Source organism: Columba livia, chromosome 4 (genome assembly GCF_036013475.1).
Source record: "Columba livia isolate bColLiv1 breed racing homer chromosome 4, bColLiv1.pat.W.v2, whole genome shotgun sequence".
Classification (NCBI taxonomy): Eukaryota; Metazoa; Chordata; class Aves; order Columbiformes; family Columbidae; genus Columba; species Columba livia.
In genome coordinates, this window is record NC_088605.1 from 34,982,203 (window position 1) to 35,009,687 (window position 27,485).

Sequence of the window (27,485 nt, forward strand, 5' to 3'; positions counted from 1 at the left end):
CAGAGTGATGGAAGCCACAGCATGACATATATTAGTAAAACTGCACAAAACTGAAATAACAAGAAGCAGCTGTAGCAAGTATGTTTCCTTTATACAAATCTAACATTGAACTTAAAAGTGCAAGATGCAGAAGTGTCAGGGTACCGTAACATTACAGTATTGTAAAATTACAATTATAAAAAGACTTCAGATATACAGATATTCTGGCCTACATTTAATCCCTCCCACCAATTATTTTAGTATGTAGAACTCTAGTTCATAATGCTTTTATTAAAATTAACTGCCTTTCTTCGCATATTCCAAGACACTCTCAAAATAGTATCATAATAAACAAAATCAATGTAGAGTTAATTCAGCATTTCTACTGTTTTTGTATTTCTTTATTCACAATATTAACTGAATTCAAGTTTTAAATTAAATTTCTTCCCAGTGGCAGTATGGTTTGAGGAATGGGAAATATGCAACAATTATCCAACAGGAAACATCTAAGTGTTCTGCTGTGACTTCCTTGCCTCACACCCACTCCCAGAAACTGCCTTAAAAAAACACCCCAAAACCTGTAATGAACACCGCAAATTTTCTAGTAGTCACTAGGAGGAATGCAGCACACATGCAGTTTATTGCAGTGTGGCTATTAAAAAAAAAAAAAAAAAAAGAAGAAAAAAAGGAAAAAAGAAAAAGAAACCAGCTTTTGCCTCTTATATCAAACTGACTAAACATCTTTCAGGTCAGATATGCTTTTTGGTTCCTAGAAGTAGTTCAAACAAGAAAAAAAAAAAAGATAAACAAAGAAAAAAAAAAAAGAACAAAACCAAGCACTGAACCCTTCTAAGCCTTTCCTCTACCCCCAGCATACAATTGCTTATCACATATCCCTCTTTACTCAGTACATTTGGCACAAGCAGTTGTTCATAGCAGGGAAAATACTTCCAAGGCAGTAATTTGCAAAGATTGCTGAGGAATTCTGTGAGATACTGTAAAAGGGAACCTGGAACCGCCAGATGAGCTAATGCTCTACTGACCAGACTGGAATAGAGCTGTGTACCTTTCTCACATGTGCAAATGCACTTCCTTCAGGTTTATTAGCAGTTTGCATCACTAGCTTAAAAAGATTATTCTAATCCAGGTTAAAAATTTACTTCAGAGAACATAGTACATATTAAAACCTAGTCCTGAGCTATAGTTGCTAATAGCACAGACTAAATTATGATAATTTCTTCAAATAAACCTACGAACATCAAAGCAATATTCACAATACTCCTGTGAGTACGTAACAGCAATGTTTTATCAGCCCTGTCTTTCAAGGTGAAAGTGTATGCAAGAAGGGAAAAGAAGATAAGAATACCAGAGTGAGGTTATTTTGCACATTTTCAAATTCAGTTGCTGATTAACTTTTAATTGAAGCAGGAGACATTACGTATTTTTGCCAACACCACTGAAGAAGTCATTCAACTCCTTGTAGACCTATGTGAAGCTCAAGAAGTGCCTCAAGGCCAAGCCTGAGGTCCTGCCCTAGGTTGGGGCAAACCCAAGCACAAATACAGGCTGAGCAGAAAATGGATTCAGAGCAGCCCTGAGAAGGACTTGGGGTGTTGGTTGATGAGAAGCTCAACATGACCCAGCAATGTGTACTCACAGCCCAGAAAGCCAATTGTACCCTGGACTGCATCAAAAGAAGTACAGCCAGCAAGTCAAGGGAGGTGATTCTCCCTCTCTACTCCACTCTTGTGAGACCCCTGGAGTACTGCATCCAACCCTGGAGCCCTCAGCATAAGGAGGACACGTGGACCTGTTGGAGAAAGTCCAGACAAAGACCATGAAGATGATCAGAGGGCTGGAGCACCTCTCCTACGAGGACAGGCTGAGAGAGTTGGGGTTGTTCAGCCTGGAGAGGAGAAGTCTCCGGGGAGACCTTATAGCAGCCTGCTGGTACCTAAAGGTACCTACAAGAAAGCTGGAGACAGACTTTTTACAAGGGCATGCAGTGATAGGACAAGGGGTAGTGGCTTATAAACTGAAAGAGGGTAGATTTAGACTAGATATAAGGAAGACATTTTTCACCACGAGGGAGGTGAGGCACTGGAACCGGCTGCCCAGAGAAGCTGTGGATGCCCCATCCCTGGCAGTGTTCAAGGCCAGGTTGGAGGGGGCTTTGAGCAACCTGGTCTAGTGGAAGGTGTCCCTGCCCATGGCAGGGGGTTGTGACTACATGATCTCTAAGGTTCCTTCCAACCCAAACCATTCTGTGATTGCATGGATGGCTCTTTGAATCAGCAAAACATTTAACAGAAGCCAAAACACCAAACAGCTTGGTTACCAAGTTACAAGGACAGAAATTTTTCTATTAGAGTTTCTATTCTAAATTTGCTCCTCTGCTAGCACATGCAGAAAGATTAATTAAATCTGCTACTCCTTCCTTTCCCAAGGCTGTTACGACTAGCCATTGGAACTCCAAAGACAGAAGCCATGTCAGATACAATATCTTGTCTTAAAGTAAATTTAAATAAAAGAGTGGTTACATAGGAGATGCTCACCTTTACATTAATGATTAAAGACAACAAAACAAACAAAAGCCCATAAGAGAGGCAATACTTTTCAAGACAGCTACTAAAATAGCAGCATAGCTAAACAGTATGCCACAGTCTTTCTTCTTTGGCAACAGACAGGAACACATAATAGACAAATCCTAAGAGTTAAATCACAATGATGAAAGTGAAGAGAATGCTTCCCAGAGGGAGGGAAAAAAATAGTTTGGCCTTGTGCACACACTTCAAACTGGACATTTGTTAGAAAGAATTCTTCAAACAGCCTCACTACAGAGAGCATGACAGAGCTACTGCAACTCATAGGCAAATAGATCTTTGAAGTCTCTTTAATGTATTCTTATTTAATAAACACTTATTTAACATTTTATAATGAGCCACTAGAGTTTTTCCTTTTTTTTTCTTCTTCTGTAGAGTTATATGCACAAATGATGTTTTTAAAAAATAAATATCACTCAAATTTGACATTTCTTAGATTTACAGTAATCTAATTTCTGGGAAATGACATACAGTCAATATTGAATTCTAATAAAAATTGAAAGGTAACCCAAGTCGAGAAAGTAATCAATTACTGCAGCAGTACAACTCCCACAATGCTCACAGCAACAGGTTCCATCTTGAATGGAAAGAAGTCACAATTATTCTCCACTTTTGACTAAAAACATGATACCAGTTCTCTCCATCTGTTTTAGTCTTGTATGAGCAGCCTGCAGTCCAGGCTTGCCTTCTTTTGGGGTGGTCAGTGGGTTGTATTCTACCTGGAAGTCAGTAAGAAGTGGATTATTGGAGGGACCTGTCCTGTTTAACCTCTGTATCAGTGATTGGGAGGAGGCATCAGAGTGTGTTCTCATCAGACTTGCAGATGACATCAGACTGGGGCAGGTGGAAATCAACATTGTCAAGGACATGACCACTGTTCAGAAGGACTTGGGCTACCAGAATGGGCAAACAGGAACCCTCAGAGATTCAGCAATAATAAATGGGAAGTCCTGCATCCAGGAAAGAAATGCTCCTTAGAGGACACAGGCTGGGACTGATCAGCTGTGAAGCAGCTCTGGGGACCTGGTGGGCAGTGATCCAGTGCCCCGGCTGCAGAGAAGGCCAACAGTCTCCTGTATCAGCCAGAGTGTGGCCAGCAGATCAAAGGAAGTGATTACCCCCTCCACTCTGCACTCAGCAGACTGCATCTCAAATCAGACTGCATCCAGTTCTGGTCTCCTACAGCAAGAAAAACATCAAAAAACCAGAGCAAATCCAGAGAAAGGCCAGCAGGATGGCTGGGAGCACTTGTTCTGTGAGGAGAGGCTGAGGGACAGGGGTTTGTTCAGCCTGGAGAAGAGGCAGCTCTTACCTGCAAGGAAGTTTCCAAGACTACTGCATCAGGCTCTTTGCAGGAGTGGGCATGGTGGGAGGATAAGGGAAAACAGGCATAAGCTGAAACAAGCTCAGACTGGATATAAGGAAAAAGAAAATATCACCATGAGGACAGGCAAGCAGTGGAGCAAGCTACCCCAAGAAGTTGTACTTGAGTAACTCTGATCTCACAGCTGATCATGGGGTTTGCATACAATTTTTAAATCTTTGCTGTCACCACACTTCCAAACCACATGCGCACATATACATATATATATATTCACTCCTGCCTTGCCTTCATTTCTTGGAGCTTAGAACTCCGTCAGCGTGTATCTTGACTACAAAAAAAAATTCTTTGTTACTTGTTAAACCAAATACTGAGGTTTCATAACAATTCAAGTGGATCTAACCTGGCTATCACAGTTCTGCTCTTCCTCCATGCTACATGTACATGCTTCTTCCCTTCTACTTGTGCTGGCACTCATCTGACTCTATAGTAAGTCAGTTCAAAGAAATAAAACAGTAGGAGAAATTGAATTTTTTTTTTTTTTTTTAACCAGTTTAGCTGCCTAACAAGTTCACTACTGGTACAAATGCCAATGCAAGAGAGAGGGTGGAACCACTTGCAGTCCCACTTCAGATTGGTGTGAACTAGTCATGAAACAACAGTTAGGAACAGACACTGAAACCCTGTTTCTTGCTGCAGACTGTAGGCAGTACTGTAGTATACGTGATTACTGCTACTACTCTTAACGATTAAGCTGTTAAAACAGACATATAAAGACTAAGCATGTAAAATTGGAGGGGTGTTTAACTACTTTGTGCAGTTTTTATGCGGGTTTTGGTGGGTTTTTGGACTAACAACGAACTTTAGCTGGTTGCAAAGCCCTATTTCTGAGAAAAGGGACGAAATTACAGAGAACAGCATCTCATTCCTGTTGTATTATGAAATGGAAATCCTTGGGCAATTAGGAACATTTATTTTTATTGCAATACCTCGATCTACTGGCTACTTGAATTTCAAAGGAGAACAATGTAAATCAGTGAAGTGTCTGATCCTGTGAAGGACACACAACTTCACAGTACAAGCCAAGGAAACTTCCACGTGCAGCCTCCTTCTGCACCAAAGTCAAAGGCAGCCTTGCCATTGCCTTCAACAATGCTAGAAGCAAACTTTGTAGGTGATTAATACCTTAGTTGCCTTTTGTCAGGTTTGCCAAAATAAAACCTAAAAATATTTTATCCTTCTGTGAGAGGTTTTACTTTTGATATTTTGACTTTTTGTAACCAAAACTAGGCTCTAGAGTAAGGAAACAGTTTAAAAAACAACTGCTAATGACACTGAAAACTACCATACTTTCTCAAATACTAAGCAGAGGCACTTTCAGAGAAAAGCAACACCTAGGCATAAACAATTGATTAAACAGTAATCTCCCACGCTATATATATCTTTGGTACTGGAAGAGACAAGTTGCCATATAAGCAATGTTTCAATAAATTCAGCTGACTAGAAAGCTGCAATTTCACAGACTTCTTGAATTTCTTAGACATGGTATTTTTAAATGATTACTTCATAAAAATCACTTTAAGTATTTTGTTAGATGTAAAGTTTTTATGCAGTTTGAGTAATGAAAAACCTCAACATGAGCTCTCACAGTGGAAATACACAGTCACTCCTTGCCAAGATAAGCATTACATCTCCATTTGCCATTTGTTATTATTTTAAACTGAATAGAAAAGATTGCTCTTAAAAGATAGTCCATATACAAATCTCTACTAATTACTTATGCAATCTCTTTAAGCTTCTCAATGGAAGTACCTTACTATCTCTCATAAATGAATCCACATCTGTTGCTTTAATGAAAAATCTCTAACATAAATATTAATACTTTGAGATACTATTTTTTTCCTCCAGTTCTACCTGATATCCTTAGGTTCCTTTGGGAAATTACTTTATGTATCATTCAAACTTTTATTTTAAAACATACCCACTTGGAGGCTAGGCTTCTGACTCGTCCCATAGACATGAGTCATCTAAAACAATTTCCAGAAGCACTGGAAAGCTTAAAAGTAGGTGCACTGTAATTAAATAGGAGTCAAACTTCTAATCTCTTGAAAATACCATTAGGTACCTGCAAGCATTTCAGTGCTCTACAGTATATTAAGTAAAGCAACTATAAGTAAAGTTAAGATTCAGTCAGAAAGCACACAAGCATGGAATTTGACCTAACAAGAGGACAGATTTCCAAGCTCATGACAGTCCATGCAATTCTTTTCTAGCTTATCTGCAGGCACTCAAAGTGGCTGAAGTTCTATTTTAGAAAGTGTGTGAAAAGCTTAGGAAGAAAGAGAGGATCGTGATTATTCACAGTCCAGGGAAAGCCAAAAAAGAAAAAAATCTGTTTTCTGCATTTTAGACTCTCGGGATTCCATAGTAAATTTAAGAGAAGAAGCTGGAATTTCCTGATCTGGCAGATCTAACCTAGGGTGGGGGAAGGATAATTCTCAAAAGAGCTTTAATATGTGGGCTTGGAATTTTGCCAGACAGAACAATGATTGATTTAAATCAGCCATAAAAAGGGAGATTTGATCTTCTGTCAAGTCTTTGAAATGGTAGAAGTTAACAGGAATCATCAGCGCTGCGTGCTTATTTAATGAAAAAAAAAAAACCACTCTTTTCTTTCGGTTCTAAACATTTTTTAACGTACTTGCAGGCTGATCATGTCAGGGTTTCAGTTGTCGTCATACCGAGCATCTCTTTTTGTGCCATGCTGTGAAGAACTGAACTTTCATAGGCAAAAACAGTGAGGAAGAAATGCAGGGTTTTGCAATAAAATAAAGCGCCCACATTCCTTCCTAAAGGTGATCTGCATAGCTTTTAACTGCTTTTTTTCAACTCAACGCCTGTGTTTCATAAGTTTTTACACTGAATAGTGGAAAAATTCTGCGCTTTCATTGGAAGCCCAGTTGAAAGGGTCTAACTTCTGTCCTTTTTGCTGACTTCACTGCTTCATGCCACAGATACAAAAAGCACTTCATTTTGCCCATCATATTTGCTCTCCTTCACCTTACTGCCTTTTCCATGTTAAAAGTTCTATCACTTGTATTTACAATAAACAGCTTGTAACAAGGTCTCTGGTTTGGTGTGCATAATCTTACATGAATTCAGAATATCACTTTAAAGAACAAGAGATTTCCACCAAATGGTACCAGAGCAGTTTCCAGGTACCAGTGCTGCTAATTTCTCAACGTTACAGTATTTCAACCATTATTAGCCTTTCTATATCAACACATACAAGACATTCTGTCTAGAAGTGATTCCTGCCTTCAAGAATCTAATTATAACAACAGACATCTTTTATTTGGAATCCTAGAATCCATAGCCACGCACACACAAAGCCTAAAAAAAAACAAACACTGCCACATTTGGGTTTTTTAATAATGACATCTGTCTTCTTTTGACCAGAGCCTGCAGAAGGAATGTATGGCTTTCAGCACAAGAAATGGATAGAGTTTGCAAAGTAACTAACAGTGTCGTCTTCTTGTTTTTCCAAGCCTGGATTGTTGTTCCTGTTGTCCCTCTGAAACCAGCTGCTGGGAGATACGCAAGGAAGCAGCAGTGCTTGGTGACCCTCACTGGCAGCCAAAGAATTAGTCTGGCTGATGGAGCATGGCAATCCACTGTGCCAACTGAAAAAAAGCAAGCTAGAGCATTTTTTGACCCTTTCACTGGGCTTTGGGAAAACAAAATCTCTTCCTTTCACAAACTTGTCTAGGAAGTTTAATTGATGTCTAAAGCACCTGTACTGTACTGATGCTCACTACACTTAGGCTATAACCAAAGTCCTTTACAGGTGGCCCGAGTACTTGTGAACGGGTTGTAGCAGGGTGTGCTGCAGTGTGGTAACTGCTTCAGACAGTAGGGATAGAGGCAAAATGAACCAGTGGTATGATACTCACACTGGGCAGAAAGACTGCTAAGTCTATTTGTCCGTAGAGCAGAGTATCACTTGCAGAACGTGATTTGCAGTCACTAGGGACAGACTGAGGTGGACAGGGGCTCAGAGAAATCCCTCAGCTGTGGTATGGGGAACATCTGTAGCCTGCAAACTCCCCACTAAGAAAATACAAGGACCAGAACACCCCAACACTGACCTTCGTGTCTTTGTTTCCTTCTGTTTCGCTCCCTTCAGCTGCTATATGCCTCAGGGGGAAAAAAGAAAAGGGGGAGAAAGCAATTTCCAAAGGCAAAGGTAGCCCAAAACACAGCTAAGGCCTCCAGAACTCAATTTTTGAGGGTCTGCAGAAGGAAGGCCTGGCTAAGCATATCTTTGTGGCCCAAGAACCAGAACTAACAGAGCAAATCATGTTCCTCCTGCCAGTGGCTAACAATCCTAGTTGTGTGGTTAAGCTGTCAACAACCTAAAACGTTTTGAGGATTTCAGGGCATTTAAAAATGTTGTGTTCTCCTGTTGCCATCACCCTTACCCACCTTTTATTTATACCACACTATCCGTACAGATGGAGCTACATATCTGAATAGGCTGAGATCCACTCTTTCCACCACACTCCTGTCTTCTGCATATTCACTCAAGCTATTTTCTGAATGAAAAGAGAAAAGATCAAATGCTAGAACAGAGGGAACACAGGACATGGCAACTGAAGCTGGGAACTGCTGTTGATAAAAATCTGAGAGGAATTTATGGAGACTACGGATATCCTTTGATTGGTTAAATATTTCTAGTGATAGGCACACACCTCTTAGAGCTATCTAGAGGACAACAACTACATTTCACAGGAATTTCTACAGCTTTGTTTCTTTTTATTCATATGCCTTTCTCCCCAGAATATTTTCAGAATATTCAATTTTCAAAACTGTAACCTAGATTTTCCTGTTGCCTTGGGTTAAAACAGTTCAGGAACCAGGCCTGGGATGCTCAGGTACCCTCTTCTGTCTCATTATTCAAGGAAAATGGTTTTTCAATAGCACCAAGTCATTCTGAGCCAGGAAAGGGACTGGAATCAGATTCTTTCACATTCCAGACCAATACCTTGCCTAACAAGCAATAAAATCTTCCCAGTCTTTTACACTCCCAAAAGAGCCCCTGATAAAAAACAATTTAATCAAAACAGAAGAATGAAATGTTTTATTTAGACTTATCAACACTGCAACTTCTGAAAAAAAAAGTTTATTCAAAATACTTCAATTAACTTCAATTGTCACTTTGTCTTATGACATTCCTTTTCTCTCTTTTCATCTGTCTGTCTTGTTAGTGACAGACCAAAGAAATGTCCACCTGTGGAAAAACAAGTAACATGCCACTGCTATATTGATATTTTTAATAAAGTATTCAAGCAGTATTGCTTTTGTATACCACTGTTATGGATGTCACTTGGAGCTTTCCCTGTGACAAATGTACCTCTTATAAATTAAACAGTTTTCAGTCCATCAGCAACTATTAGTATAATAATTATTCATGACATAATCTACAGCTTCCAGTGGAAAAGCAATGCAAAATAAGCACCATCTTTGTCATTCTAAAAGAAGCATCTCTATATATCTTAGGTTGAAATGACACCTTTTTTTTCAAACAAGAAAGCAATTAATGATAAAATTACTATGCTTCTAAAATGGCAAGAATCTAAGAAATAAAACAAGCCATGCAGTACAAAGAAGATTAGAAAATGTTAGGGTCATCAAGAACCCCATGTAATGTAAAGGCAACTTCAAGATAGGCCCCAATCAAACCAAATATGCAGCCAGCAGGCCAACTTGTCCAAGTCCATCCACAGGTAGTAATTTAAAAAACAATCACAGTGGTGAATAAAAGCGGTTATGATCTATGAAGTACAGCAAGGTGCCATTCAGGAGAGTTGTTTTCAATCATCCACCTCTGAAAGTGCCTTCTGGAATAAACTTTATAGTGTTGCGCCTTCCAAAGTCACATTTGAAGGAACACAAGAAAATCATAACTGGATGCTTTTAGTATATTTAATAGCAGTAACTTTAACATTACCAGGGGGTGGGGGGAGGCTATTCTGTTTGCAGTGTATCTTTAATAAAACAATCACTAGACATAATATACACTTCCCTCATCAAATTCTAAAATTCAAGTTATTAGTACATGCTAACTGCTGGGTGTTGGAGATGCATATCAATACAACATAGAGCAGAGCTGGTCTTCAAAGTGAGAGAGAAATTTAATTTCCATAGTTTTGCTTGCAGGATTGACAGCTAGAGCAAAATGAAACTTTAGATCATTTTACAGACATTACTAAAATGGACAGTGGGTGAGTTACTGCCATTACATTGCAAAACAGCACTAGTAACCCTCCTATTACCCTCAAAATTCCAATTCCAATATAGTACATTTTAGCCTCCTTGTTCTGCACCTACTTTATCATCACCCAATTTTTCTATTAAAGGCACAGGTGTCTGGGACTAAGGACTTCGTGTCAGGGTATGGTAGTAAGTACTCTCCTTAAACGTCAGCAGATTACATCAACACATTACTTATCTGAAACCAGTATTTTTTCCAAAATATAATGTTTAGTTAGCTTGATGATCTAACCCTGATAAAGTCACATTTACCCACACATGCCAGACAAATAATGAAGGAAAGGCCAGTAATAAAATCCTGAAATATTTGCTTTTAGTAATAGCAGGCCAGTCTTCCAGAGAAAATATTTTTTTCCCTTTTTAAAAAACAGGTAGTCACAGAATAATGTATGTGGGAAGGAACCTCTGAAGGTCACCTGGTCCAACACCCGGCCCAATGCAGCACAGCTCTGAAATCAGACCAGATTGCTCCAAGTCGTGTCCACAACCACTCAGAGCAGTGTGTTCTAGTGTTTGCCCACAAATCCCAGTCTATGCTTCCACATCTCTTTTAATTCAGTAAATCATTGTAATTCCACTTGCAATTATTTTTAAAGCTCCTTGGGGATACAGATTATATATTGGCCCATCATTTTCAACATAACAAAAAGTATAAATTCTATCTCCATGTTAAAACACTGTGGCCTCTATTAAAAAAAATATACTTTTCATCAATTGCCTGCTGTTACTTTCACATACATCAACATCTGTATGGAATACCAGTCAGTATTAATTTGGTAGACCTTCTGTACCTAACTTATCCTTAGTCTCCAAAGCTAGTTTAAGGAAGATGATCCTTTTTTTTTTTTAAAGGGAAAAACAAAAAGGAAGTAAATTAACTTTTCACTGATGCAGTAGTACTTCAAGCTTTTGTTGGGATATGACTTTTAATTGTCTTAAGTTTAATGTTAAGTATTTCAGTTCTTATAGTTTTTTTTATGTAACTGTAATACCCCCATCAGGACATTGCCATCCTCAAGGCCACATGAAACCTTTCATGATATCTGAATGTTACTGCATTCATCATCACTGTGTGTCTCAAATGGATGCTATTCACACCCAATGAAAAAGAGAGCATTCAGATAAAGTTCTAATTCTGCCCATTTTTAAAAGCTTTTTGAATCAAGTATTACAAAATAGCTGTTAATGAGTTTATTCCCCAAAGATCTGTTAGAAACCTACTATCTCAATAAACAGCAATGACAGTACTGCCACATGGAGGGTCCTGTGATAAGCACTGTCACCCCTCCACAACAGCCACCTGTAGTGGAATCGTTTCACAAGAACTGCAGGCAGCTGCCTGAAGCTGCTTAACTATCTAGTACGCCTGCCAAACCTAGAATAAAATAACAAATGAAGTGTTGATTATGGGAACACTACTTTGTTGTTTGGGTTTTTTTGGTTGTTGTGTGTTTTGATGGTTTGCTTGATTGTTTTTGTGTGTGTGGTTTTTGTTTTAATATACTCTTCATACATTTTTACTACACTAGCCACATTAGGCACCACAACTATGAACAGAAAGAAGATACCTTACAACTTTTCAGCAAAACCTAACTGGAAAGAAAGGGACACAAAACATCAAGTATAAGAGATTTTAAAGATGTTTAAGACAAAATACTTAACTGTTCCACATTTGTCCTCAAAGCTCATTTTCTTGCCAAAATCTTCCCTGAAAAAATACAGTTTTGATGGCTTCATACATTCTGAGCAAATGGGCCAGCCAGGTCCTGCATGCAAATCAGCACCCTGCCACAGCACAGAAGCCCATGGCTCATTTTAATCATCATAAGTCATGCTAGCAAGGCAGAACAGCCACCAGACAAGCAAACAAGAACCAAAAAGTGTAATCCATATCACCATAATAATTTGTTTCCTATGAGCAATTCTCCTTCTAGACCACAGTATCGTTAGTTTAGCTAACACAGCAGTGTAACCAATTAACAACTCCTCTGCCAACCTCAAACTTGAGTTCACTGAAGTCTTTCTCTCAAAGAGCAGATCTAAAAAGAGAGCCTAGGAATTATAAATAACAGAGAAAAAACAGAAAAGAACATGTGAAGCTGGGAAACTTGAATAAATCATCTGTTTACTGTGTAAGTTCCTGTGAATTAAGCCTTCCTTACTGCAGTAGTAAACCACTGACTGCACTAGCCTGGCTAAAAGGCTTACAGTGTTTGTGTGCTTTGCTGCATCCCATAATTTCTCTAGTAATTTGAACACTATTTCAGGAATGTCCTGTAGCGGTCTCAAATGATTATTCACATCCATAGCATTCTACTGTTTACCAGAATGACTGTAAATATGTTAACAGCTCACTTTAAACATATCAATAGTCACAACATGACAGAAATAGGTCTTTACTCCTTGTCAGGTTGCTGTCTTGAATTGCATCCTCTTATGTACAAGCATTTACTATTCAATGCTTCAGCAAAATATATTCTAAATATTTAATACTTCCATTCCAAATGATCCTTCTTCATGCTGTAACCCACTGAAGCCCCATTGCAGCCTGCCACTTCTGCATCAAACAAGGCTGGCAACTGCAAAAGAATGTGGGAAATAGGAAAAGCTTTGGCAAAACTCCCACTGTTCGGGAACACTAAGATCCAGAAATACAGAAAACCTCAATTTCTGAGGGTTCTCTACAGGTCTACATTCCAAGCCAGTAAATTAAAGGGAACACTATTACTTACTTCAGAAGGGTGACACTCACGTCAGACCCTCAGAGATCACATCATCTGAGCAGTATTTGTTTTCTCTATTTCACTCCAACTCTGTGGACATCACAGTTCCAGTTTTGGCAGTTTGTCACTCACTGTTCACTCTGGAATTCAGTACTGAATAGTTCTGTGCCTTTAACCCTTACCACAGCTTATTTTGCAAATCTCTCTGAGAGAGGTCCATGGTACACCAAACTAGAATTGTTCACCACTATACTATTCCATCCAAACTAAAAAGGGAAAGGCAAGTGCAAGTCTTTGCACTAAAAGTCTCAAGCAATAAAAAACAGACAAAAAACCACCACACCATTTGGGTTAGATCCTGCAGACAAGAAAGTTGACCATTACTGGGAATGTGATTAAAATCAATGTAATAAAATACAATCATACATAATATTTGCAAGGTCATACTTGCAAATTTATCACAAATTGCTGTACAAGATAGCATGTGTTAAAAGACAGCCACTGACAGAATGAGCTGAAAAGGACTTGATTTTTCTTTTGGTAATACGTGACCACACTGAGAACACACTGTACAGGCCCTGGAAATATGGTGGTCAGATCTGGATAGACACTGGGCTTAGGTACACCTGGGAATACATGCCCAGGAGTATACAAAATGCATAATTAAGTCCCCCATATTCCTTAAGGCAGAACCAGGATCTACCTTCTGTCAAAGTTTTAACAACAAATTAAGAACAGAAGTAATGTGTTAGTATGTCCCTACACAGCTATCACTTCCTAAAAAAAAAAAAAAAAAAGCTCCTAAACTTCTGAAGGCTCCTGAGTTTCTCACAGGATACTTGCCATATCTCTTTACAAATAATAAAAAATTTAAATTACATTATGTGATGCTGTACCAAGAAATTATATGTACAAAGATACCTCAAGCTGGGTATTCACAGTGTAACTCACAAGAGCAGAAGCGTTTTAAAATTTAAACCAAACCCCAACTACCAACACACATTTGAAGTTTCGAGAAGTACATTTGAGTGGTGGATGATTTATGGACCAGAAATGTCATTTTGCTCATGAGGAAATTTTATATCCTACACATCTCAGACAAAAACACCAAAGGCTTACTATAGGTCAAAGAAGCTTAACAACCGTAAGCAATGGTAACCACAGACAGTCCATTAGATTCCATTACATGTGCCACTTTCCCCATTGCCCTCTCAACAGGAAAAAAAGTCATTCAGATGTCCCCTCCCTAGATCCCAGCCACTCCAACCTTACTGCACCATAAACCTTCCTCCACAACCACTGGTCTCCACGGGGTCTTTGTGGAATGGAAACCCAAACCAGCAGCCCCTAGTTGGGCTCTGTGTCAGGCTGCAGTGAGGAGAGCAGCACCCACCTAGAGCTCCTGCACAGCCGGAACGGCTCAAGAACATGAATGGCAACACAGGATGACACTGTAATCATTTGCTAAACAAAAGCGTTTTAAAAAATCTAGTTCATAAATCTGAATCACATCTATTTCTCTGATACACAGTGTTTATTAACCAAATGAATTTTTGCACAGGGTTATTCCTAACAAGAAATAAGAGTTTTCTTAGAAACATTTTGTTAACATTGGTGAAGAGGTAGGAAGTTGTAAGTCTACATAAACACTTAAGCATAACCAAGGAAATCAAGAATGAAGGGACTAGGCTTTGAATAAGAGTACTGTTTCTCAGTCCGATCATCAGGCCATGAGACAGCGCTTTCTGGACTAGACTACAGTTTAACAATTGACGGTATTAAACAAAGGAAAAATCCCACCCTATTGTTTCCTCACTAAGAACAAAGAAAGTCTTTCCCTGGCAATTTTCTGCAACCCACCACAGACAGTGCGTGAGGCCACAATGCCCAGTTTTTCAGATTAAACAGGCCATACCTCTTCTTTTGGAAGTATTAGAGAACCACAGAGCAAATCACCCTGCCCTCCAATCACCAGAAATGCCCCAAAGAGCAACCAGAATTGTTCCCCCCCAGTGTGATCCCAATAAATACACTGCCATGCAGGTGTATGACAGGGGACACCTGCACTTCAGTCAAACCCTGTTACTTGACAAGATGCTACTAAGATGCCTACATGCCTGCCCCACAGCTAAAAGGCAGGCACCGTTCCTCATGTGTGGGGCATATTTACTACCACTGGCATGACATGCTTGCACATAATCTGCAGAATATCGAAAGTTCATCTGCTACATTATTAAAAATACCCACATATTTGTTAGACATTCCCAGCTCTGGGAGGGTGGTGAGCTCTTAAGAGCGAAGGGCAAGGCATTGAATCAGAGTAAGAATTCTTCACAGGTCACATCTGGAGGCCATAAGATAGGCTTATCTGGACAGGACTGCAGTTTAGCACTTAAAAGTGCTTTGGAAAGAAACAATAGGTGTTCCTTCAATAACAACATGAGAAAGTTGCTAATTGAAAGAGGGTGTCCTAGCAGGATTTAGTTAAAATACATATTCTTCTACATCATTTCCTCTATACCGAAAGAAAAAAAAAAAAAAAAAATAAGGTGTTTCTAGACACTGAAAGCCCGATTATTGGAATAAACAGCATATTACGGAAGTCATCCCAGTATGGTTTTTGTTTTTCAAATAACAATTGAAGTTTGATCTAATGAAGTCAGAAAAATAGCACAGGCACAGTAAAGCAGGTCCAATACACAGTATTTTATAGCACGCAGCAAGAACTTGCAGAAATTTGAGTTTGCTGTCCCAAGACAATGCGTCTTTACATACCCAAACAATCACTTTGAATACAATATGTATTCAGAGTTGATGAGATAAAGTTGCCTTTCTTCAAGTACAAACAGTATCTGAGTTCAAAGGATAGCATCTGATCTTGTTCTATGAGATGCAAATGATTGTTTCAGTTGACAGAATACATTCATACCACTGACAGTCTGCCTCTAGCCCAGGAGTCCTAACCAACCAAAAAATTCCAGAAGCAAATTAGCCTTAAAAAAGTATACATAAAGGCAGGGGTAGAAGGGGTTGGGGAGGAGAGCAACTTCCCCCCTCCCCCCCCCCCCCCCAAGAAGCCCGTTCATTAGCATTTCAAAAACAAGAGCCAGAGACTGACTTCATCAGGTAGGAACTTCACTGCCACTAATGGTTTTGCACAGAAAAACTTAGTGGGAAGAGCATTTGTGTTCAGCAACACTCAAAATGTGCTATTTAAAAAGACCCAAACCCTACACCCACAGAGCAAATTCTTACAAAATACTCAAGCAACACAAAATGGAAACTGTAACTATTGTAGCACTCCCCTTTGCGGCCACTAGCTGCTTCTTCCACATGAAAGACAAGTCAATATGTCCATACAGATGACTCCCTCAAATACAGGAAGACAAATGGCTTCAGTTTGCTTCACACGTTAAAATATTTTAAGTCTTGAACTACACCAGCATTCTGGTGAGATACTTTGCAGTGGTCTCTAAAACATATTTTATGAATAATTAGGAAAAAAATGCACCAAAGTCAAAGAATTTCTGATCTCCTTTCATAAGCAGTAGAAATTAGCTATTCATAAGCATATTGTCAACAGCAACACATTCCCAGAAAACGGGATCTAATTCTGCAACTGTGCAATGACAAAATTTCTCTTCAACAAGAGGTTCACATTTAAAAAGCCGGTTAAAAGTTTCTAACATCATAAAGGTTTCTTGGTGACAGAAAACATGTTTAGGATCAAGATGTCTGGGACATCTGTACTGGTGATTCACAGTAAAGCAAAGGTGAATACAAAGACACACACAAGAAAACAATGGAGAAAGCCAACAAAAGAAACGGACATCTACAAAGACAGATCCACATCAGCTAGGATTACGTGCATCTTGGTTTCTACAGCATCGCTCTTGCCTTTTGCTCCCAGCTCTGGACTTGCCTCCTGTCCCACACCGCTATCCATTCAGTGACACAATGAGCTGATTCTGCTGCAAAACAACCCTAAAACCAAGGGGTTTCATGTTAGCCAGATCACCTCCTGGGGGCTGTTTACCCTTTGGTAGCAGGAAAGGGACAGGTAAACAGAATCATGACAGCCCACACTCAGTGGACTGTGTTACCCCTCTGCAATCCTTTGCCATTTCCCTTGCAGGTCACTGTAATAAGAATTTACACGTCCCAGCATAACAGTTGTGGAATGTCAGCATTGTTTCTATTCCTGCCTTTCTGAAGGTGTGTCACCATGAAAATATTACTATATGTTCATCCATTTTCAGTCTTTTCCATCACTTCCATGATTATTCTTCTAGTTTTTAATCACCTGTGTGATATAAAAATTGTGAAATCTCAAACACCTATTATATTTTTTAGGCTAAAAAGAAAAAAGTAGCAAGAAAACTGAACCAAAATCTACTTCACCAAATTCAACTGCTCTCTAGATGTTACATTCATTAGTGACTGGAAGTTGAGAAACCCTCTTATTCTAATAACCTTAATAACATGTTCAAAGCACAGAATTATAACCAAAGGATTGAGCACAAGTTATTTAACTGGAAGAAAACAAGAACTCTTAATGTAATCTGCACAGCTCTCTGAAGTTGTAAATAATTTGTCCTATTTGATCTATATATTGACCCTTACTTGTAGAAATGAAAACTTCATTCACAGCCATTACTTCAAAGTAAAGCCAGTTCCTCTTCTCTGAAAGTCTAAATTCTGAATGATTCCTTCATTTAACTATATTGTAGTAGGACAATATCTCCAGCAAACAGCTCAGTTCCATTCATTTGATAAAAGGTGTGTTTTTCTTCATGTGTACAATTTCTCATCAAGGCTTACATTGTGCATTACAACTACAGTAATACTATCTTGTAAGTCAAGTTTTAATCAAAATATCTCCAGTAGGCAAGTACTACAGACACAGGTCTGGATAAACCACCATCTAGACCACTTGCCCCACTTCACATACCGGGTCACGGTCCTTGGCTTTAAGCAGTGGTACATACTTTGCACACACAAGCGAATACTCCATAGCATTTCCTGACTTGTTAACTTCACATGCTCTGAGATGAAAGATATAGTGCAGCCCTATCACTCCCAAGGAAATAAAGAATAAATGCATTATCTCAGAGTTACCATAGCCTTTTTCACTAATGCTAAAATCAACAACACATAGCCCCAAGCAAATGACAGACTGGTTAAAAAACCCACATACAACAATCACTATGTATTTTAACACTGTCTGATGCTATCACAGCTCTATTAGCACTGTAATATTAGAATTCTGCTTTACACTGGATAAACAAATGAAGGTGTCAGAAGTTCAGACACAGCTAGTCTCTCATTGCAAGTTCAGTACTTGTATCACGGGTTTTATTTTGAATAAATATACATCAATTAAGTAAAAGCAGTTCCCAACCTGTCACTGAAACCAGAATGGGATATCAGACAGCTTCATGGGAAATATGCACATTTCCGAGCAGACAAGGAGACAGGAACAGATTATATGGAATTAGGATAAAAACCAGCATATGATACTTCAGGATGAAGCAGAGCGGAAAAAGATATTTAGGGAAAAAAAGTCACTGTCCTATCTCACTACAGGATAATTGCAAGTTGTACACCTTGAAGTGTCATCAAGTAATTTTCCAAAATAGGCAGATGATTACTTCTTGTTAAGGTTAGAATTTCATCAGTTATGTAGGGGTGCCACCAAAAATGTGAAAGCCACACTCCCTCCTCAGCTACTAGCAAACAAGGGAGTTGCAAGGGAAAATAGAAAGGGCATGAGAACAGAAACCTTTCAATGGTTTGCATTTAAGTCATTTTTAGCAAGCAACTGCCTAAAGAAAGGATTTATCAGGTAGTTGCTCTAGTTGTACCTTAAATCAGCAATGTTGAGATTTGCACTTAAAATAGAATTAAGATCCATCCGTTTCAAAATGTAATGACTAACACTTCAATTTAACATCATTATTCTTCAAAGGATAGATGAATCATACTCCTGCTTTTCAGCTAAATTTTGTTCACTCCCACCCACCCAGAAGTTTTAATGTTTCAGAATTCTTTCCTGTGTTAGCTGAAGTCCTGCAGTCACCGATTTCACACAGAACAGTACTTGCCTCAGACACCAGGCACTTCAGACAGTAGAAGTTATTCATCTGCCACAGTACAGCTCACTTCCATGCAAAAAAGAACAGATACAAATGTATTTTCCAGCCTCTGATGATGCCTCCTGTCATGCTATCCCCTTTTCTGCTTACCTCTTATTTGCTACCTTGAACTTTCACCACCACAGTATCTTACATGCCTCCTGTTTCTCTGAGTCTCCACTATGACTGGCAGCCTCCTACCATGCACCCTGGGCTACAGCAGTGCCCAGGAGAGACACAGGACCAAAGTCCCCCTGTTCGAGTAACTTCAACCTCAGTATCTTCCCTCCTCACAGCCTCTGCTGTTCACAGGACATGAGAAGGCAAGTTCCAGTGAAAAAGTAAGAAATAAAGCGCCCTTCTTTTCTAAGGGAAAAGGGCATGCAATGTTTAATTGCCGAAACCTGGAAAAGGTTCTAATTCAGGCAAATCTTGCACAAGTTATAGTTATGATAAAAATTCTGTTGTTTTCACCTCCACAAAAGATGAAATCAGCAATGCAAACTGCCTTCCCTCTCCTCATCACCACAAAGAAAACTTTCACAATGTCTTAACTCGTTAAGTTCTCCATTTTCTGCACATCCCATGTTTCTCAAGCACTTTCTTGGTTATATTGTTAGCAAGTACTCTAGAAACACTGTAGCAAACATACACTACCAACTATTTCAAAGGGACTCATTTATTTTAAACAGATTTTTCTCCTCAGTGGCAAGAAAAGTAAAAAGGAGGCGGAATTGAAGGACAGCTTTGTTTTCATAGCAGCTCACTCCTTACCACTCCAACAGGAGTTCAGATAAACATTTTAACAAAGAACACTTGCGGCTTCAGAATTTGTGATGAGGAACTCATTTTAAGCAAGCTATAAAAATAAAAAACAACATATCTATTTTGAGTCAGTGGTGATCAGCAGTGGAGTATGGACAATTTACTGTGCAGAAACCAAGATGAGAAGAAGATGAGAAGCCCTGCATTCCTGGTGAGAAAGCTCAACATCATCCAACTGCTGAGGATTTGAGGGTACTGAGATTCCTATTCCGCTCCTCCTTGGCACTCTACTCTGCTGGTTCCACTAAGGAATATAACAAACATAAGGCCTACTGATAACACGTTGAACAATGGAAAAAATGAAAAAAAATTTCCTTTCCAAATTTCTGTCTCCATCCCAAGCCCCTCTTAATTGTCTATCAGAGAAAAAACAAGCAAACAAAAACGATACACACACCAACACCTTAGTGTAACTCCATATCCCAGGAACTTGAAAGAGTTTCAAGGGAATTTCAAAGAAAAGCATTAATTCCTCTAACCCTTTCTCACCTTTTCATCTGGCTCATCCTCTTCAGTCCACAGTTGTTTTTTTATAACTTTGTCAAGTAGTAGCAGGATACGATTGGCATTTTGGGCTATTTCCCATCTTAAAATAAACCAGTTTCAGAAGAACTGTCAAGATCAGCGAGTTCTCAGTTTGCTGTAGCTTGGAAGAGTCATAAACAAAGAAATAACATCTATATATTCAGTGAGTGAAAATGCTGCTACAACTCCTACATTCTTGCCTTTATGTTTCTATTTCTCACCCTTTATATGTTAAAGTGCCCTCTCTTTTGGGCCACCAGTCTTCAAAACAAATCAACACAGTACCCTAAGTGTCTGAAGAGAAAAAAATCACTCTTGAATAGTGTAAAACACTAAAAAACCCTGAAGAACAGAGCAACTCAAATAGTTTCCACAACACTCCTAAAAGACAACAAACAGATTACTCATATAAATGAAGGGGGCAAAACTGAAAACTGAGCCCCAAGCTTGAAGCTGATTTTTTTTTCACAGCTGTACACAAGGCTATCATTATAATAACAAACCTGCACCATACAAGCAGTTAGAATATGTACTATCAGAATAGTCTAAAAAAGCATATGAGAAAAAGCATCACTGTATTAAAAATCAACCAACCAACCACAAAATTTTTCAAGCAGCTTTGAAATATGGCGTTTTCAACTGTCTGCCTATTTCTGGACATGAATATTTTAAACCAGTAACAAAGACATTTCTAATTGTTCTCAAATACACCTGGCAACCCACAGACATAGGGCTGATGTCTCACAGTACCAGTCTTCACTATTTGTATCTTCTACATCAAAGAGGAGAAAAATGGTTTTAAAACATCAGTTTGTCTTTTCTATTTAATCATCCACGGAACGCAGTATAACAGCAGTAGAAGGAATATTGTCCATAAAAATCTATGTATTCTACACGTGCTTTACCAATGAAAGATTTTAGGACCCCATGTACTATAATGTTACACAAGTATGTTATGAAAACTTTATGACCTCGACAGAGAAAATAGTTGAAAAAAAAGAGTCCTAAAGTATCATCAAACAAGGGAACACGTTTTCAGTCTTTCTGTAGAATCCATTATCTGCATTTTGACAATTTAAGATAAGTACTAGAAACAGCACGAATCCAGACTTTATTGTATTGACAAACTTGGAAGATGATTTTTCAATTTTTCTGACAGCAAGCCCTAATTATGTCCTGCATGGTTTCTGAACATATATTCTCTAAGTACCTGGAAGATACAGTGGAATCTAGAGCAAAGTCATCACAGGACTTTCAAGCATTTCTTATTCACTTTTCCAAACCACGTTACCATTATAAATGCAGATTGTAAATACAGATATTGTAAATACAAATACTGTAAGCTGCACGTTAAATGGGCTTATCAGTCTCTCTTCTGTGCAGGCAATTCAGCTTCACAGTTGAGCTATGTACACTAACTAAAGCACAAATTCTCTCAAGCACCCAGGGCAAAATCCCTCTTTCTGTTTGTTTTGCATGACTGACATAGGTTAACAATTATTTCAAACACCACTCTTTCTGGAAAAAGGTCTTTACTTCCTTCATTCTCATTACAGTTTATCAAGTCTCAGAGCTTGATTTCTCTATCACCTGCAATCAAGGTATTAATGAAACAATATTCATCCTATTCCTATATAAAGTGGCAAACACACAAGTGTTACCCACTTAGCTGTCTAGTGTTTATGAGTGAAAGCTCAAATTTTACCACCCAATATGAATACTCTTGAACTTTTCAGGACTACAGAATGTGTAAAAAAAATATTTAAAATTAGTATATTCATGAGGTGGTATTATAACAAATACGCTCCAATATCCCATACCTCATGGGATATACCATCTTGTATTTTGCTCTGCAAACACAAATGAAAAGTCTAAAACTATACAGATCTTCAAATCCACTATTTCTAGGGACAGTAAAACCAGAAGTTTTTGCTGTCTGATGTAAAAAAAGATCATCTGAGAAGGCTGGGTGTAATTAATAACACTGTCATGTATACCTTACCAGCTAACTAACATTTAACATGTTTTGAAGTACGAAGGAATTTAAGTATTAAGTTTGCCACTACTGGAATTTGCTGTTATAGCAAGTAGCACAGGGAAGTGGGCCTAACCAGCATATGATGCTTGTCAGAACTTTCAGTATGCAACTTACAGCCAGCAAGCTTCACCACAACTACCTTTTCTAATTTCACCAGAGAAATATAAGCCAAAGCCTTCATTTATAATTCAGTACAGCTTGTTGCATACATTTATAATGTCTTAAAAGTTTTTGATAATTAGCCCACGCTGTTTTCAATAGCAACACTGTATTTCATAATACATACAAAGCTTGGGGTTTAATTACTTTTCGGGACCACTTTGGACAAAATACACGTTTTAAAATAGGTATCTTGGACGTCTATCATCCAGCTATTTAAAAACAGCTATTGAAGCCCACCCAAAGCTCCAGAATCCCTCCCAGCTGCAAGTCTTGCCCCGCTGACTCCCGGCCGCGAAGCCTGTGAGCTGTTTACCTCGCACACCGAAGCACTTTCAAAGGAGTTTTGCCGATTTACAGCGCTCGGACCGGGAAAGCGCAGCAAACAGCCCGTGTCCGGCTGGCGGGGTGCTGAGGGGATTTGGGCTGGCTGAGGCCTAGCTAGCACCGAGGCCCAGCACCCCCAGCAGCGCAGAGCTCTCGGGGCAGGCAGTGCCCAGGACCGGGGCGTGGGGGGGCCAAGGGAGGGACAGGCGGCCAGAACGCTCCGCCGGCCGGCAGGGAGGCGGCCCCGCAGCGCGGTGCCCGGAGCAGAAGCGATGGTGAAGAGCCAGCGCCTCCGTTTTGGGAGGGACTCGCCAACTTCGGTACCTGTCGGGACCTCCTCGAACGCCAGCGACCCCCGTGGCCTCCGGGAAGAACTCTACGAGCGTCCCCCCCACACACGTCGCCAACATCAGCTCACTCAACAGGCTGTACCCACGCCGATGGGAAGGAGGGCACGGCGTGCCCGGCTGCAAGCAGGGGCTTCTCCTCACCCCGCTCCCCCGTCCCGAGAGAGGCACCCTCCAGTGCTCCCCCCCGCCCCGTCCCTCTGCGACGGATCCGCCTGAACGGCGAGGGGCCCGGCAGCGCCGCTCCGAACCCACCCCGCCGGCCCGGGCCTCGCCACCTCCCCGCCCGAGCACCCACCTGTCCCGGGGGTCAATCCAGCTGGTCTGCTTGGTGTTGTGGTCGATGTAGAAGACTTTGCCGTCGTAATCCCTCGCCTCCTCCCAGCCATCGGGTAAAGGGAGCTGCCCATTCCCCGCTTTCCTAGGCATGGTCGGGCGGCGGGGGTAGCTGCTCCATAGGGGCGGAAAGAAAGACGGGAAGCGGGAAAAAGCCCCCACCCGAGCCGGGGGGACGGGGAAGGGGCCGGGAGGGGGGGCTGGGAACACGCAGTAGGCCGCTCACGAAAGCCCAGGAAAGCCCTCCTGCGCGGCCGGGTCCCAGTCCACCATGCCTGGGCTGCCGCCTTACCCGCGCCGCGGCAGCCCGGGTCAGGGTTACCGGCGGAGCCCAGCTGCCGTCTGGGCGCGGGGAGCCCGGCTGAGCCCCGAGCGGCCGCGGCCGCCGCTCATTAGCATGAGATTAGCATCCATCTCATCTGCATGCACATTCCTCCCGCCGCATTCCTCAGGGTTAACCCTGCCGGCGCTGCCGCCGCCGGGCTGGGCAGGCCCCGGCCGTGGATCCGGGACAGAAACCATTCAGCGGGGGACGGCGTGGGGCAGCCCGGAGGGCAGGAGAGGGGGAAGGCGGCAAGGGGCGCCCCTCCTGCTTCCGAGCGAGCCCTCCCCGCGGCGCGCAGGGGCTGGACCGGTGTGGGGTAGCAAACCACCACCTGAGGCTGCCAACCGCCCGCGTCCCCGCGCCTGCAGCTCCCGGGCGCTTAGGCACTCCGGCCGCGTCCCCGCAGCCGCTGTGGGGAGCTGGGAGGGCGCGGGAGCTGCTCCCCAGCCACCAGCACCCCGCGGGGCAAAGCAGCGACTGGGGCTGCGGCGGCCCGGTGCGACGGCCGACCGACCTGCCGGCGCGTCCCTTTGTCTGTGAGCTCGCTGCCGGCCCCGCATCAGGTGGCTCAGGAGACTTGGTCGCAGCGGGTGCCTTGGCGCTCAGGACACGGGGAATGTGCCCGGAAAAAGGCAGTTTTGCTGCTGCCACCGTGCCCTGAGTCGCGAGGGTGTCTAGTTTCCTTTCCACGCAGGTCCCGCTAACCTTGCTTCACATCCTTGTGAACTCTTGCTAAACTCCAACAAGGCACTAAGGTTTCCAAAAAGGAACTTGACATAGCTAAGTTCAAAAACTGAACAAAAAAGGCAACCCATCTTTAACCCTGGAAGCACCTAAACTTCCTTTTTTTTTTTTCTTTTTAACAGAAGCACCAGTGGAGAATTTGTGCTCCAAGCTGTTCTGGCCTAAAAAGCAGGCAGCTAAGTAGTCTCAAGTATAGAAACCAGGTGTGAATGACTGAGCGTTTGTCTCACATTTGCCACAGGAGACGAGTACTCTAGGCTGGTTACCATGGTTCAGCTGATAGATGGTAACTTAATGAGCTCTATTAATTTGCATGTGTATCTGATTCCCAAGATTTGGCACAAAAAGTAGAGCACCTATGGGGGAATATGACTCCCTAGTTTAGCAGCTAAGATTCCTAGGTAACCCAGGTTTTAGTACCTAGAATCATAGAATCATTTCAGTTGCAAGAGGCCCTCAGGATCCTTGAGTCCAACCATAACCTAACTCTTGCACTAAACCATGTCCCTAAGACCCTTGTCTAAACACCTCCAGGGATGGTGACTCCACCACTTCCCTCAGCAGCCTGTTCCAATGCCTGACAACCCTTTCTGTGAAGACTTTTTTCCTAATATCCAATCTAAACCTTCCCTGGCGCAACTTGAAGCCATTTCCCCTTGTCCTATCACTTGCTACTTGGGAGAAGAGACCAACACCCTCCATGCTACAACCTTCTTTCAAGGTAGCTGTAGAGAGCAATAAGGTCTCCGCTCAGCCTCCTTTTCTCCAGGCTAAACAACCCCAGTTCCCTCAGGTGCTCCTCATCAGACTTGTACTCCAGAACCCTCACCAGTCTCATCCCTCCTCTGAACTCTCTTCAACACCTCAGTATCCTTCTTATGGTGAGGGGCCCAAAACTGAACACAGTATTCAAGGTATGGCCTCACCAGCACCAAGTACAGTGGCACAATCACTTCTCTAGTCCTGCTGGCCACACTATTCCTGATACATGCCAGGATGGTGTTGGCCTTTTTGGCCACCTGGGCACACTGCTGGCTCATGTTCAGCTGTCTGTCAATCAACAGCCCCAGATTCCTCTCTGCCCGGCAGCTTTCCAGCCACTCTTCCCCCAGCCTGTAGTCCTCCATGGGGTTGTTATGACCCAAGTGCATGACCCAGCACTTGGCCTTGTTAAACCTCATACAACTGGCCCCAGCCCAAAGATCCAACTGGTCCAGAACCCTCTGTATGGCCTTCCTACCTTCCAGCAGGTCAACATGCCCACCCAATTTGGTGTCATCTTCAAACTTACTGAGGGTGCACTCAATCCCCTCATCCAGATCATTGATAAAGATACTAAACAGAACTGGCTCCAACACTGAGCCCTGGGGAACACCACTTGTCACCGGCTGCCAAATGGATTTGGCTCCTTCCACCACAACTCTTTGGGGCTGGCTGTCCAGCCAGTTCTTTATCCATTGCAGAGCACACCCATCCAGGCTATGAGCTGCCAGCTTCTTCAGGAGGATGCTGTGGGATATGGTGTCAAAGGCTTTACTGAAGTCTAAGTACACAACAACCCCAGCCTTTCCGTCATCTACTGGTTAGGTTGCCTTGTCGTAGAAGGAGATCAGGTTGGTCAAACAGGACCTGCCTTTCATAAGCCCATGTTGACTGGGCCTGATCATATGGTTCTCTTGTATGTGCCATGTGATGTTACTCAAGATAATCTGCTCCATGACCTTCCCCAGCACCAAGGTCAGACTGACAGGTCTGTAGTTCCCCAGATCCTCCTTCCGGCCCTTCTTGTAGATGGGCATCACATTAGTCAACTTCCAGTCAACTGGGATCTCCCCAGTTAGCCAGGATTGCTAATAGATAATGGAGAGTGCCTTAGTGATCACCTCCAACAGCTCCCTCAGCACTCTTGGATGTATCTCATCTGTCCCCATAGACTTGTAAGTGTCCAAGTGATGTAGCAGGTTGCTAACCATTTCTCCCCCTGTTTCCTGGAATGTTTCATTTATTCTCACTCAAAAGTTACTCACTTAAAATAACTACAGTTTCTTGGGAGAGGAAGTCTGGGACCCAGAGCTGGTTTTGTTTTGTTTTGGTTTTAATCTGTTTATCTACTCCATTACCACTATCTTTAGCATTCAGCTCTATGAATTATTCCTCTAAGACAATTTAAACCTTTTAGGTACTGGACTTGCTCACTGTATAGTAAGTTTTTGGGTTCCACTTTAGGGGCCACACAGCTGACAGGCACTGCAGTAACTAATTTTCAGGTATCTAAGTCTCACTGTTGGATCTGATCCTAAATAGAAAAAAGTGCCAGCAAGACATTAATTTAGCTAATTGCCACTCTGATAGAGCTAAGACATTTATTATTTTAGTAGTTCTATTTATTTGATTCTGTAACACTATCTCTGTAAATGGCTCATGTGCCTCCCCAAAATACCTGTATGTTGAGATCCAGAATCTTGAAGATTTTATTTGACATCTGTTGCAGTAAGGTAATGTGCAGTGGAACTACATACATGAAGTAAGGTCCTAATGGAGAAAAACTGAGCCATTCTAACTTCTGGATATCTGTAAGAATTCAGCCACTTAAGGAAAGCAACAGGATCACTGCCTATTAAAGTGACAGACTCATTTATTTTCATTGAGAATATTAAGTTTCAATGAGCTGAATCCTGTCTTGTTTTCCATCAGTGTAAAAAAGGACTTTTACTATCCATTTACATCTGTGTCCTTTTAAATAGTCTACTCTAATTTTATAAACTT

At 41.3% G+C, this 27,485-nt stretch overlaps 1 protein-coding gene across 1 annotated transcript in view; it reads right to left on the minus strand.

The window, feature by feature from the left end:
- Window positions 1-24,021, minus strand: part of WWC2 (WW and C2 domain containing 2) — a 98,811-nt gene extending 74,790 nt beyond the window's left edge. Inside the window, exon 1 of the mRNA XM_065061251.1 lies at window positions 23,613-24,021. Coding sequence (XP_064917323.1) covers window positions 23,613-23,743 — 131 coding nt within the window. The 5' untranslated portion in view covers window positions 23,744-24,021. The remainder of the gene's footprint in view (window positions 1-23,612) is intronic.
- Between the last annotated feature and the right edge of the window lie 3,464 nt (window positions 24,022-27,485).